Source organism: Octopus sinensis, linkage group LG26 (assembly GCF_006345805.1).
Source record: "Octopus sinensis linkage group LG26, ASM634580v1, whole genome shotgun sequence".
Lineage (NCBI taxonomy): Eukaryota > Metazoa > Mollusca > Cephalopoda > Octopoda > Octopodidae > Octopus > Octopus sinensis.
This window is the reverse complement of record NC_043022.1, coordinates 17,826,218-17,840,179: the sequence shown is the minus strand read 5'-3', so window position 1 is coordinate 17,840,179 and position 13,962 is coordinate 17,826,218. Positions and strand designations below refer to the sequence as shown.

The 13,962-nt window shown below is 37.8% G+C and overlaps 1 protein-coding gene across 9 annotated transcripts in view; it reads left to right on the top strand.

Annotated features, from left to right (window-relative positions):
- Positions 1–13,962, top strand: part of LOC115224791 (rho guanine nucleotide exchange factor 26) — a 122,255-nt gene that overhangs the window by 95,258 nt on the left and 13,035 nt on the right. For all 9 annotated transcript variants that reach the window (XM_036513814.1, XM_036513815.1, XM_029795710.2 and 6 more), the window contains 6 exons: positions 726–787; positions 4,850–4,946; positions 6,910–6,937; positions 8,730–8,850; positions 9,706–9,860; positions 11,576–11,632. In XM_036513814.1, the coding sequence (XP_036369707.1) occupies positions 726–787; positions 4,850–4,946; positions 6,910–6,937; positions 8,730–8,850; positions 9,706–9,860; positions 11,576–11,632 (520 nt within the window). The remainder of the gene's footprint in view (positions 1–725; positions 788–4,849; positions 4,947–6,909; positions 6,938–8,729; positions 8,851–9,705; positions 9,861–11,575; positions 11,633–13,962) is intronic.

Below are 13,962 nucleotides of genomic sequence, written 5' to 3'. Positions count from 1 at the left end.
CCAGGGGAAACTGAGAGTAGCAAGGGATTGACCAAAATGAAAAAATATTGTCAGGTGTGACTGTGTGGTAAGAAGCTTGCTTCCCAACCACATGGTTCTTGGTTCAATCCCACCACATGGCATCATGGCCAGATGTCTTCTAATATAACTATATACATATATATATATATATATGTATGTACGTATTTCTTTGTGCCTGTGTTTGACCCTCACCACCTTTTGATAACTGGTGTTGCTGTGTTTAAACCTCCGTAACTTTGCAGTTCAGTGAAAGAGATCGATAAAATATGAAGTTTTAAAAACGCATATGTCAGGGTTGATTCATTCTACTAACATTCTTCAAGGTGGTGTTCCAGCATGGCCACAAGTGAAATCGCGGTTATGGCCGGTGCCGGAGACGCAGGTACCCTCGACAGTGCCGCCTAACAGTGCCCCTAACGGTGACATGTTAAAGACACCCACTGCAGTCTTGGAGTGGTTGGTGTTAGGAAGGGCATCCGGCCATGGCGACCAAGCCAAAACAGATGACTGGAGCTTAACACAGCACTCCAGCTTACCAGTTCCGGTCCAACCATCTAACCCATGCCAGCATGGAAAGCAGACACTAAATGATGATGATGATGATGATGATAATGCGTGTCTCATGGGGTATGTTTCTCTGCACACACACACTCATATTTATTTGCTTTAAAACATCTTTTTGTCTGTATTTTCTCTTTGAACAGAAACTCCAGTTCGCAGGATTCTTCCAGTAACGACAGTTTACCGGGTTCCAAAACTAAACCTGGTTAGTAAGTCTTTTGTTATTTTATCCTAACAATTTTATGTCCACACACACACACACACACACACACACACACACACACACACACTCATGTACATTTGCATACATACATAGATACAAACACACAAAGTACAAAAGTTTTAAAAAATATGGAGACAAGATGAAAAAACGCAAACAGGATGTCTTTGGTTGATGCTCAGAAAAATTAGGAAAAGTCTTTAATATTTGAATCCTCCTCTTTTCTATGGAAAGGATTGATGGGCAGAGAGAAGAATAAGGAGAAATGGACAAATGTGTCTTAATTAGATGGTCACAATATTCTGAAATGACCAGAAGAGAAAGAAACTGGCCGTGCAGTGGGGATGGGGGAAAGGGAGATAACCTAACAGGAGGAGAAGAAACATCGCTGGTGGCAAAAAGAAAACACGAATAAGGATAAGTATTTGATTTAGTTAAACTGGGTTAAAAGAGAAGGGGAGACAATCTGAGTTGCCCAGAATCGACCCGGCATTTTGGTGGAAGATTTTCATCTTGACCGGTTTAAAGCAGGCTGTTTGTATCATAGAATCAGGGGCAGTTCCAGCTGGGTTGGGGTCAAAAGGGGTAAATACATACATACATACATATATACACACACACACACACACACACATGACATACACACTCTCTCTCTCTGTCCACATACACACACTGAAATATTTCTTTTCTTTATTTTTGACCTTTAACTGTTTCAAATCTCTCTTCTAGATCCAATTCTTCACACAGTAAGTACCCTTGTAAGCTGTGGGGTTACATTCCACGTAGTACCCTGCATTCAATTGTACACTCCTATACGTAGTCCACTACTTCCTTCTAGAAAGTTGTTAGACATTCTTATAGTTCTCTTTTTTGTTGTTGTATTTTCAAGTTTTATGTTTGTTTTTGTTCTTTCTCTCTCCCCACCTGTGTTAGCTGGTATTTTGAATCATGTCACTGGATCAACCCAACACCCCTTTCATCAAATGAACCCACCCAGCCTGTGAATGCAAATCTCACCTAAACACCTAAGTCTCTCCAACAACAACAACAACAACACACGATCCATTGAGAAGACCTTTATGTGGTCATTCAGCCTGCTAGAAATGGAGTCAAATCTCTTAGAAGCAGCCAAGGACATTGGATAGAGTATGAACAGGATGGTCGTGGGTGGAAAGCCAAGGGACAAAGCAACAATAATGTACACTCTCCCCCACCACACACACACATATCCCCACTCATTTCTAATAAGGGATTCATTAGTCAGAAACAACCATTTAATTAAAGCAATTAATGATGGTGTACATAACATTTGTTATAATTCATGTACCTTGTATGAAAGCTAGTTCAGTCAGAATATTGTTTAAACATTTCTGAGAATATTTTGGGTTGTCTAAAACTTTAGCCAAAGGTTTGGGTGGGGACAGGAGTCTGTTATGCATTAAGTATGTAACCTAGATTGTTGTTGTTACAAGTCTTCAGAATAACAGCTCTCAACTGTGACTCCAAGGGTTGCATGCAGCCCTTAAGCGACCCCAACAATCTTCTCTCTATAAACATAATTTTTTCCTTAATTGACTTGTTTTTTACTTTTATTGGTGTGGGCTCCTAAAAAAATCCAGGTTTCAGATCTGACCCCAGGTATTAAAAAGGATGAGAACCACCAATCTCTAATGAGATATGACCCACAACAATGTTGTAGGGAGCAATGTTAGATCAGGCATTTCCTTTTCTGACTCAAACTCCTTAAATGGGATTCTGTTGTCTGTGAAAGGGGAAAAGTATCCAGGGACTTCTGCTGCTGGTTTCCAATCATTTGAGATATTTCAGTTCTGAGACATTTCCTGAAAAAGTAGACTGTTTATTGTTTCTCTTCTCAAATTTCTGTGCCATGATTGTAGAAGACATTGGTCTGGAATTTAAAAACAACAAATTCGCATAATTTTGCAATAAATGGAATATTTGTCACAGTAAGATCACTCTGTGGCATTTAAACTGACCCCTTCTGGCCCAAATATTCAAAATGTTTTCTGTTCAAACTGGCCAGATCCGGCCTCTCATAATATCATTCTAAAAATAGGCAATAACATCATTGAAAGCTGAAAACTATGAGATATCCTTGTCATCGTCATCAAAACTGGCAATGTGTTGGTTCCAATGATCTGAGGGTTCCAGTTGATCCGATCAATGGAAAAGTCTGCTCAGGAAATTAACATGCAAGTGGCTGAGAACTCCACAGACTCCTGTACCCTTAACATAGCTCTCAAGGAGGTTCAGCATGACCTAGTATGTGGCAAGGTTGGCCCTTTTGAAATACAAGTACCCTTAATTCTTGCTAGATGAGTGAACGAGAGCAAAGTGAAATAAAATTTTTTTTCAAGAACACAACATGCTGCCAGGTATTGAACCCACAACCTTACAATCTTGAGCTGACTATGCTAACCACCAAGCCATGCTCCTTCACATTTGACAGAGTAATCTGAATGCCAAAGAGTTCAGACAAGTCTGTATCATCCAGGAACAAATTCCAAAATATTTTCCCAGAAAATTGTGCATCTCCCCATGCAACATTGGATCCAGCAACACCAACCCTGGGGCCTGGGACAGTGTGACTCGAGACTTATACAGTGACTTCATTACAGGTAGATGTAGTCGTTTAGTCCACATAAGCAAATATAGTCCAATCATGCCCATATCTGTTTTACTTAGACACTGTCTACCTAGGAGTATATCATCCAATGTTATTTAAGGAAGATTTAAGTGCCATTTCTATCAGGTTGCCTAACCACATTGGGTCTCCTTTGGTAGCTTAGTTACAACTGTTTATGATTGTTTAGTTTAGTACTAACCATAGAGACACTACTTAGTCTAATTCTAGTCACCTGGTTCGTTAGTGTCACCCTTTAATAATTTATGACTGTATTTGTGGGGTGGGGGCGTTTATGTGTGTGTGTATACACACACCATAGCGATGCTCCCTTCCTTTATACAATACTCATCACTGTTATTTGGTTCCCCCCCTACTTTATTCAGTCCCTTTTTTTGTCCCTCATTCCTTCCTCTCCCCCTCCCTCTCACCGTGTGGCCCATCTATCAAAGTAGAATGCATGATCCTTTAGTGAATCCACCTAATTCTATAAAATATTTAATATTTTACATCAACAATTTGTGATGACACGTGTATATGCACACACACAATGGACTTGTGCACAATTTTTATCTACGAAACAACCAACAAGAAGGTATTGGTTCAGCCAGAACTGTTGTGGAAGATGTTTGCCTCAGGAGCCACATGGTGAGATTGAACACTGCATCTGTATGGTTGGTTGCAAAGTCATGCTTGTGTTCATAAGATCTAGTATGGACAAGGAATGGTTTTATTGTTGGTTTTTATCAAAAAAATGTCAGAGGTTTTGAGCAACTCAGTCTTGTCCACCCAACGGATGGTTGCCCACACCCCACCACCCACCACCACGACCACCGCTTCAACTCTGGAAGTGATGCAGCACCAAACTAGATGCCTTCCAGAATTTGGTTTCATCCTGAAACTTTCAGCATTCAAAATCTTCCAGAAATTAATTTCGCCTTTCATTGGCAATATAAATACCAGTTATATCCTGGGACCAATTCACTTGACACTACAAATATCCAGCTTTGTGCTTGTTTAAGAAAAGACTAATTTTCATCTAATTATTTAATTAAAGCTTTCAAATTTTGGCACAAGACCAGCAATTTCAGGGGAAGGGTTATCGACTCCCAAAAGGATAAAGGGCAAAGTCAACCTCGGTGGAATTTGAACTCAGAACATGAAGATCCGTTGAGCCTTTTGTCCAGCATACAAACAGTTCTGCCAGGTTCACTACCTTACTGATTATATTGTAATATGACATAAATGAATAGGTACCAGTCATATAATGGGGGACTGCACCTTTTCAAAATGTTAGGCTTTATATCACTGCAAGAAACCATTCAATAGATCCCCCACCCCCCCGTCTGTGGCACTGGGGTAAGTAAGGGTTTTATTTTATAAGATTTGTTTTTTGTTTAAAGGTGGAGAAACTGAAAACAGGAAACTTTCCCATCAGTTGTCTGAAGATTATGTTTGTATGTCATCTCCGGATTTCCTGACCAATTCCTCAGAACACAAGTGAGACATTTCACAATTTGATTTCGTCTTTCATTTTTGATTTTTTTCTTCTTAAGACCAATGTTTACTTTTTAAGCTGTATTTTCATTTGTATTGTCGCACATGAGTTTTGTTTGTTGAGTGATGACTAATTGAGTTGATGAATGAAAATATATTTCTTGGGCTGAAACTGAACGAAACTCCCAAGCTTTTCGTAGATTTTATCATTGCAAATAGAGTTTAACTTGTGTTGGTCTTTTACAAGTAGCAACAGCCATGATTACATAAGAGAAGAGCAAAACTGCTTGGAGTGTACTGCAAACTTACTGATGCGGCAATCTGTGGCTGGACCATCATAACTGGGAACAATTGTGCTGTATTCATGACGACAGGACCTGCTGTATACTCTGCCATTTGTTTTAACTGTATGACTGTTTCAAGAATGGAGACACATGTGGCTGCCTCAACATTTTGCCTGGCAAAAGGTGAAACATGTGAATGAGTTGGCAGTTCTCAACGCTTTGCAAAGAGTGTTAATGCTAAAAGGGACATTTTTTTATGAAGAACAAAGAGAAGATTCTAGAAGTTTGAATCCTGCAATGGCCTAACACTGATTGGCTGCTTAATATACCAATTACAGGAAATGATCGTCATGTCTGATTGGTTAAAGTCACTGCTACAGTATGTTGTAAATTTTTGTCTGGAAACAGAATCTAGAATATCTTTTTGAATTGCATGTGTCTTGTTTACATATTTTTAGAAATAACATCCTTATTATTGATGGAATTATTGAGAGTTGCCAGTTAAGAGGAGAGTGGACCATTTGAAGAGAGATAATCTCTTCTGTGTTTCTTGTTTTGAGAAACCATTGTCAGGGACACATATTCCCATATAATTCTTTTATTTTTTCATGAGAGAAACTCCTTAAAATCTCATTAGCATAAGATGTTAATTTGGAAGTTTCAGGGAGTTATGTCTGCCAAACATATTTAATAGCAGCTGACATTATGCCCCAATTTTAATGTACTTTTATCATCATCGTTTAACGTCCGTTCTCCATGCTAGCATGAGTTGGACGGTTCGACCGGGGATCTGGGAAACCAGAAGGCTGCACCAGGCTCCGGTCTTATCTGGCAATGTTTCTACGGCTGGATGCCCTTCCTAACGCCAACCACTCCGTGAGTGTAGTGGGTGCTTTTTACGTGCAACCTGCACTGGTGCCAGGCGAGGCTGGCAATGGCCACGATCGGATTGGGGCATTTTACGTGCCACCTGCACGGAAGCCAGTCGAGGCGGCACTGGCTTTGGCCACGATTCGGATGGTGCTTTTTACTTTTATGTTAAAAGTTAACATATTTACAGCAGCCAGCAGTAGAGTTGTTACTTCCTTTGTGTCAAAGAGACAAAGATGTTTCCAGAACCTCAATCCAGCCATTCTAACTATAATTAAAGTCGACATATGTTTCTTCATCCATTTTCAACATCTATTTGTCTTTTACACAATTATCTGACTGAAGATGTTTCAGTTTTGCAGAATCTGAGAGATTTGGATTTCAATCTTGTGAATTGCCTGTGTTTGTCTGACAGTGAGAAAGAGAGAAACAGGTAGATAGACAGCATGTGTGTGTGCATGCGTGTGAGAGAGAGAGAGAGATAGCATGCATGTGTGTGTGTGTGTGTGTGTGTGTGAGAGAGATAGCATGCGTGTGTGTGTGTGAGAAAGAGAGAGATAGCATGCATGTGTGTGTGTGTGCATGGAGGCTACTCAACTGTCTTCCATCTCAAAATATGGACCTACTTTTACAGTCCCTACCTCTTTAGACACTCAAGTCTAAGATATTACATCTTATTAGACTTTCAGTAAATATTTGAATCTATTTTAAGGAGGGAGACAGAAGACCCAGTAAGATGAGAGCAAGATTAGAACCCATTTGTTTCTATTTGTTGTGTTTATTAATTGTGACTCTTGTTTGTCTCTCCACAGTTTTCCTGACTTAAACAAACTAGATTACGTAAGTAAATGGCTAATATTAAATATTTCTGTAAAGTTATTTTTCATGTGAAATGTGTTGTGATGTTACTTTCTTCCAATGGTTATAAAGTTTCATGGATGAATTATTGGTCATACCACTGCCAGATACTGTAGTCTGACTGCTCCAGTTGGGCACCATAGTCTGATTGCTCCGATTGGGCACCTTATTCTGACTGCTCCAGTTGGGCACCATAGTCTGATTGTTTCACTCTCTACTCCATGGTTGAATGATTAGTTATTGAAAACCATTCAGCTGAAACAATTCAAATAAGCCATCTAATCTACTTTATCAAAATTAATGTAAACTAATGCCACACAGTCTTTGGATTTATGGAGAAGTCCAGAGATAGTGTGTTACAGTGTCTCGTAGATGGTAACCGCATTAGGGAAATTTTTTTGTATTCAGTCAATGCCTTTAATTATATTTTACAGATTTATTGTTTTCATAAAGAATCTCTGCTTTCACTAATTCTAGCAGTTTATCAGAAACTAAATATTTTGAATTTGTCAAAAGTTATTTCAGGATAGGTTCATAGTGTGTAAAGGAGCCAAAAATAAGGTTTGAAAATATTCTAAGAAATTATGCAAATGAAGATTGTTTTCTGTATCATAAAATTTGGAATACAATATTTAGAAAAACATTATCAAAAAATTAATTTCCAGTTGTCTGACTTCACTCGTAGCTGTTAATTCAACTTCTTCTGCATATCTGGATAGGTTCCTCTAATATCCCAAAGTCCTGTAGTTGTCTTGACTTGCATTACTTTTAGAAGGGTGTTGGAATTTTGGATTGATGGGGGAAAGGATTAGCAAGTAAATCCAGCAACCAAAAGGCCCAGGAAGTAAACCCAAGAGCCAAATGGTTTTATAAATGTGTGAATGTTCCTCTCTTTCTTTCTCATATTAATATTTAACAGAAATCCCTGAGTGACTCTTGCTCTAAGAGTTTCGTGCATTGTTATTTATCAAAGTGCCAACTCATGAAACTCTCAGACTTTGAAGAACTCTCTTACTTCTGCTAAATGTTAATAAAAATATGCAGATACTCAGAGTTTGAGTTCTATTTTTTTCTGTTTGCATCAACATGTTTATATCATCATCATTTAGCATTCATTGTCCATGCTGGCATGGGTTGGAGGTTTTGACCAGGGATGGAAAACTGAGGGCCTGCACCAGACTCCAGTCTGATTTGGCAAGGTTTCTAGAGCTGGATGCCCTTCCTAATGCCAACCACGCCAAGAGTGTAATGGGTGCTGTTATGTGCCACCAGCACAGGTGCCAGTTGCATGACACCAATATCTGCCATGACTGCGATTCTGCTCAGCTGGATGGGTCTTCCTTCTCAAGCAGAGCAAATTGACGAAGGTCTTGGTCATTTGTCATTGCCTCCATGAAGCCCGACACTCGAAAAGTGCTTTTTACTTACTACTGGCATGGGTGTTAGTTACACTACAGCAGCATTGACCACATTGGCTCTGTGAGGTCCAACACTCAAAAGGTGTTTTTTATTTCCATATATATATATATATGAGAGAGACAGAGAAGGAGAGGAATGTTCAGCACACAACAAGCATAACATTAGTTACTACCTCATATTTTTATTGCAGTGGTGGTGGTGGTGGCTCCTCCTCCTCCTCTGTTGAGTATTTCATTGTAGAGTGAACACAAATCATTATTATCATAATTTATGCTGAATAGTAATTTACCAAACTGCAAAAAGATAAGTTGGGGGTTCTTCTAGAAGTAATTATCATCAGATTAATTTATTTCAGGATGAAGACAATCTTTACGGTGTAAACAATGAACGGTACAAATCGTGTTTTGGGTTGGAACCCTTGTACCAATTCTGTGGAACAGACATCAAAAAACAGAAGAAAGGTGTTAATCGGAACTGTATGTTGCCTGATTTCATTTTATTTATGTTTGTTTGGTTTTGTGAAATATTAATTCCAGCATGGCCATGGAGTTCACATGGCCCCAAATTCAATCAAAATGAACAATACTTTGTGCAGTTGTCTCTTGTCATAACTTTGGGTCGACCAAAGCTTTTTGAGTGGAATTTCAAAGGTCCAGACTTATGTAGAAGCCTGTCAGATGCACTACTGCTCTATACGACATATCTATCTGTTTATTGAGTTAGGACAATCATCAGGCTTTTCCCTATAAGAGGTTTGAATATCCTCATTGTGGCTATATATATATATATGTATGTATTTATGTGTGTGTGTGTATGTATGTATGTATGTATGTAAACAGTGTAGAGGTCATAGGACATGAAGTTTGCCTAAGTTGGTTTTGTGCATGTTACAACTTACGTAACAAGCATCACTTAGCTATGAAGCATTCATAGTCTGCATTGTACAACTTCCCTTCCTTACTTTTCAGAAACTTATATATATATATATATATTGAGAGAAAGATTTCTTTCAAATAGTTAAGATTAAGAAAAAGAAAAGCTTTTTAGAGAATAGAATGGTACTAACCTTTTGGAAGGAATTTCACAAAGTGTGTGGACTTTAATAAATGCTTTGCAGTCACAATGTTATCAAGCATGTGTTATACACTCGCCATAAAACGTGCTTAATAACATTAAGAACTGAAAGCTCTTGCACATTTTTTAAAGCCTACACACAATTTGTGCAATTTCAGTACCATTCTACTCTCTAAAATGTTTTTTTTTTATAATCTTAACTTTTTGAAAAAAAATTCTGTATTTCTTCCTTCAGTTCTGCAATATATTTGTTTCAGCTCATATTTATTGTGAAATTGGATCCCTGGATTCCGGAAAAAGTGAAAGTAAGGTTTCCAACACAAGTACATCGGAATCTCAAGGTTCTGAGTCTTTGGGAAGTGAATTCCTCCGAGCCAACTCACAGCGAACATTATGGCATGAGATGCCACAGGTAAACACCAAACGGTTTATTTATTCTAAATATAGTCTCCTCAATTTCATAGTTTCACCATTTTTTACATTGCCATCTGATTACATTTATATTAAAATTATAAATATTAAAGAAAGCGTTCCATAGGTTTTACTTCTTAATATAACTACTGAGTCACAAACCAACAAGAGGAACCTCTGTCAGTTGCTCAACCTGCTAGAAATAGCAAACAAATCAACCTCAAACTTGTGTGTGTGTTATGTAAAATAAATGACAAAAATAGCAGCAATGAAGACAAATTGAGAAGAGTTTGATGATTATCAGTTTAATGCTAAATAAAAGATTTCAGAAGTGGAATTGACTTTGATGTTTCCATTTGAAACACTTGAAGATGAGGAAGACAAAAACATGGGGACAGTGGAAAGAAACGTTGTGGGACCACTTTGACTGGGGATCTGCAACTTAAAGGGCGATTACTTTAGGTTACCTTTGTTTGGTTACTTTGTGCTGCTTTAGCGTATCATTCTACGTGAGCAACTTTTTACTTAAGTGCGTGATCTACGTGCTGCTTATTTTAATCACCATATTGTTTATTTTTGGTCCCTTTATTATTTACCAAAACATAAATGAAACTTGGTTTTATTATTATTAAAATAATTTTATTGATAAATGGAGCAAACGTCTGCCCGAAACGCAAGAAAAACATCTTCAGCACTCTTCCTCATCTGAAGCCAACAGAAATAATGAAGGTGAGACTGGAAGGGTTTTGGATTGAAGAAAGGGACAGATTGCTGCTGTTTTTATGAAGAAAAACGAGATCATGGCTGACTATTTAATAAAATCATAAAGATTTTATCCTTAATTATTAGATAAATAAATATGTGTATTTATTATCATCATTATTTAACAGCCATGTTCTATGTTGGTATAGGCTGGACAGTCTGACGGGTCCAAGGGCTTCATCATGCTCCATTGTCTGCTTTGGCATGGCCCCTTTGACTGGATGCCCCTCCTATTAGCAACCATGTTACGATGTGAGCTGGATGCTTTTTATGTGACACCAGCAATTGTTAGGTCACCATGCAGCTTGCAAGTCAATGAACCCCTAATAAAATTGGGTTTGGTTTTATGCAAAGAGATGAGGAGTTGAAGTAAGAATGAAAGGGTCAGAGGTGGGTGGGTTGTAGAAGGGGGTTCATGGCTTCTCACTTTCAGAAGAGAGAATGAGAAAAGCTGAGAATGATCAGATGGAAGATTTGCAAAGAAAGAAATAGTGTTGATGTATTGTACAGGTTGTCCCTCAAGGCACAAAGTGAGTAGGGGAGAGGAACTGGGGTAGTGGTCAGACTACATTTGTTTGTTCTTCAATCTCTCTCTCTCCCAATAACAGAAGTCTTCAACAATTTTATGCCTTGCAACATGGACCCATTGCTTTTTCTGCCACTCGTTAAAGAGAGTTTGTTCACTGCGAGAGAACTACCGATGCCCCTGTTCCCTTTGTCACTGCATATTCCAAGTTTGATGTCTTCCTGGATAGGTAGCCTCTAATCTAGCTTGGGAAATTCAATATACAGTGTGTGTGGTATATTTTATGCTGCCAGTGGCACGGAAGAAATTGTCCAATAAAGTAGAATGAGGTGGGGGGGAGGTCTCTTACTCAGTGTTACTGGTCGTGTGTGTGTGTGAAAGAGAGTGTAAATCTCATTTTATTTTTATTTTTTCCCTAATTTTTACAGGTGAAGAACTCTGGTCTCTTAAAAACAATTTCAGACTCTGAAAGGAAATGCCAAGAGGTAAAATGTCTTTTGATGCTTTATTGTGTTTTTTTATTGTTTCAAAAACTGTGTATCTCTCCCCCCCCCCCCCCCCCGTCTTGTAAACTTGGGTTTACTTTTCTGTTAATTCATCCCCCACCGTTTCCATTGTGACTACTTAAATGACTTAGAAGTTGAGCAAATACATCGATTTCATCCCCTGCCCTAATCCCCTCCATTTTTTCCCCTCACTTTCATCATGCACAATATCCAACGCTGTTAGGGAATTTTTCGTTTCTGATGAATCACCGAGAGTCTCTGCAGACCTGATTTTTCCCAACTTTCACTCACTGACCATCTTTTAATCTGATATTTGCAGTTTCGGTGCCTTGTAAGCATCTTTACCAATTTAATTATTTGTAAATCTGGTGACAAAAGAAACTAAAAGAGATATTTTCACAATGATTTCTTCCTTTCCCCTTCAAAATCTGTAAAAGATTTCACTTGGTTGGAGTCTTTCCAAGAAAGTGTAACACATTGATTTGTGGAGCTGTTAGAATCCATCATTGTCATTTAAGATGGCATTGTCCATTTGGAGTTGAGTCTCCCTGACTTTAATAAAACCATGTCCCTTTGTTTGAGCCCTAATCTCATTGGCAACTTCCGGATTTGCATCTCTTTCCTCCAAGAATCATGGCTTTTCAGTTTTCAGCTGAGATGGAATCCATAACTTTGAAGTCTTCCTGTAAGAAATAACAAAACTTTCAAGTCATAAATAAAATAACCACAGTTATATTAAAGTCAGTTTGGACAGATGACAATGGCCACACAGCCGTCCTTCTTCACTCTCCGCCCTTAGGAGGTAATTAGTGAGGAATTATCTCCCTTCTACTCTCATACACGTAGGAAAAAAGTCAAGGTAGAAAATGCTAAAATAATTTTATGAAAAACATTTCAATACCGGTTTCAGTCATTGAGACTTCTTCAACTGTAAATATAGAAAACAATTAAATCTTGAAAAAATTAAAAGAAAAGTTTTTTTGAAAGAATATTTGCATAGTATTCAAATACAAGGGAACATTTTCCTTGTTTCTGCCTGTCTCTGTCTTTCTTGTTTACTCTTGTGGGTCCAAGAAGAATTCACAATGACCTCGAACCCACAAGAGTAAACAAGAGAGACAGAGACAGGCAGAAACAAGGAAAATGTTCCCTTGTATTTGAATACTATGCAAATATTCTTTTAAAAAAACTTTTCTTTTAATTCTTTCAAGATTTAATTCTTTTCCATACTAACAGTTGAAGAAGTCTCAATGACTGAAATCGATACTGAAATGTTTTTTATAAAATTATTTTAGCATTTTCTACCTTGACTTTTTTTTTCCATATATATCAACTTGTGTGTTGATATATATCTACATATATATATAGAGAGAGAGAGGTCTCCTGATTTTCCTTAAAAATAAGATATTTAATTGAGGTACAACATTTATAGTTTAAACACATTTTCTGGAACAAATCTTTGTTGGGATTACAATATGAACGAGCGATTATGTTGTGAGTGAAGAGAAAACGTGAGTGATGCTGCAGCATGGTCTGATATAATTTCATTATTTACAGAAGGTCTTAATCCTTGTAAATATCTAAAAACAAGTACATTCTGGATGAGATAGAATTAGAAAATAGGGATAATTAGAAAACCCTGCACAAAATTAGTTTCTGTTTGATGGAAAGAATCTGTTGGTCCTTAATTTTGTCTGAAAAACTTGGGGAGCAGCTATTTGTCAAACTCTTTTTGATGAAACAAAGTACTGTGTTACAACTGATGTCGGCAAAATTAACTTTATTTTATGCACCCCTAAAGTTGGATAGAATCCATCCCATTACCTTTACACAGATTGAATTAATGGCCCTTCTTCCATGCTGGCATGAGTTGGACAGATTGACAAGAACAGGCACTGCAGAGGACTCTGCCAAGTTCTACGTCTGACATAGAACCTGGCAGTGCTCTTTGGATTATCAGTCCTCGTTAAACCATCCAAACCATTCCAGCATGGAAGAAGGGACATCAAATAATAACGATGATGTTCTCTTAACCCTCTTTTGGTTGCAGTGGAGTCTGATTTACCCCAGATATTTTATTTCTTATTAGTTTTACAACTATTTATCAAGACTTTTCTCTACGATTTATTTCTTAAAAGATATTTTGATCTTATAGAAAGGAAATTCTTTGTATTGGACAATTGAAAAAGAAATGAAAGACTACGAGGACAAGCAAACAAAAAGAGCAGACATTTGATTTGGTCAACCATTTTGGGGTCACTATCCATTCCTTGTCACTGCTTGCATCCTCATCCTTGTTACCCTCACCA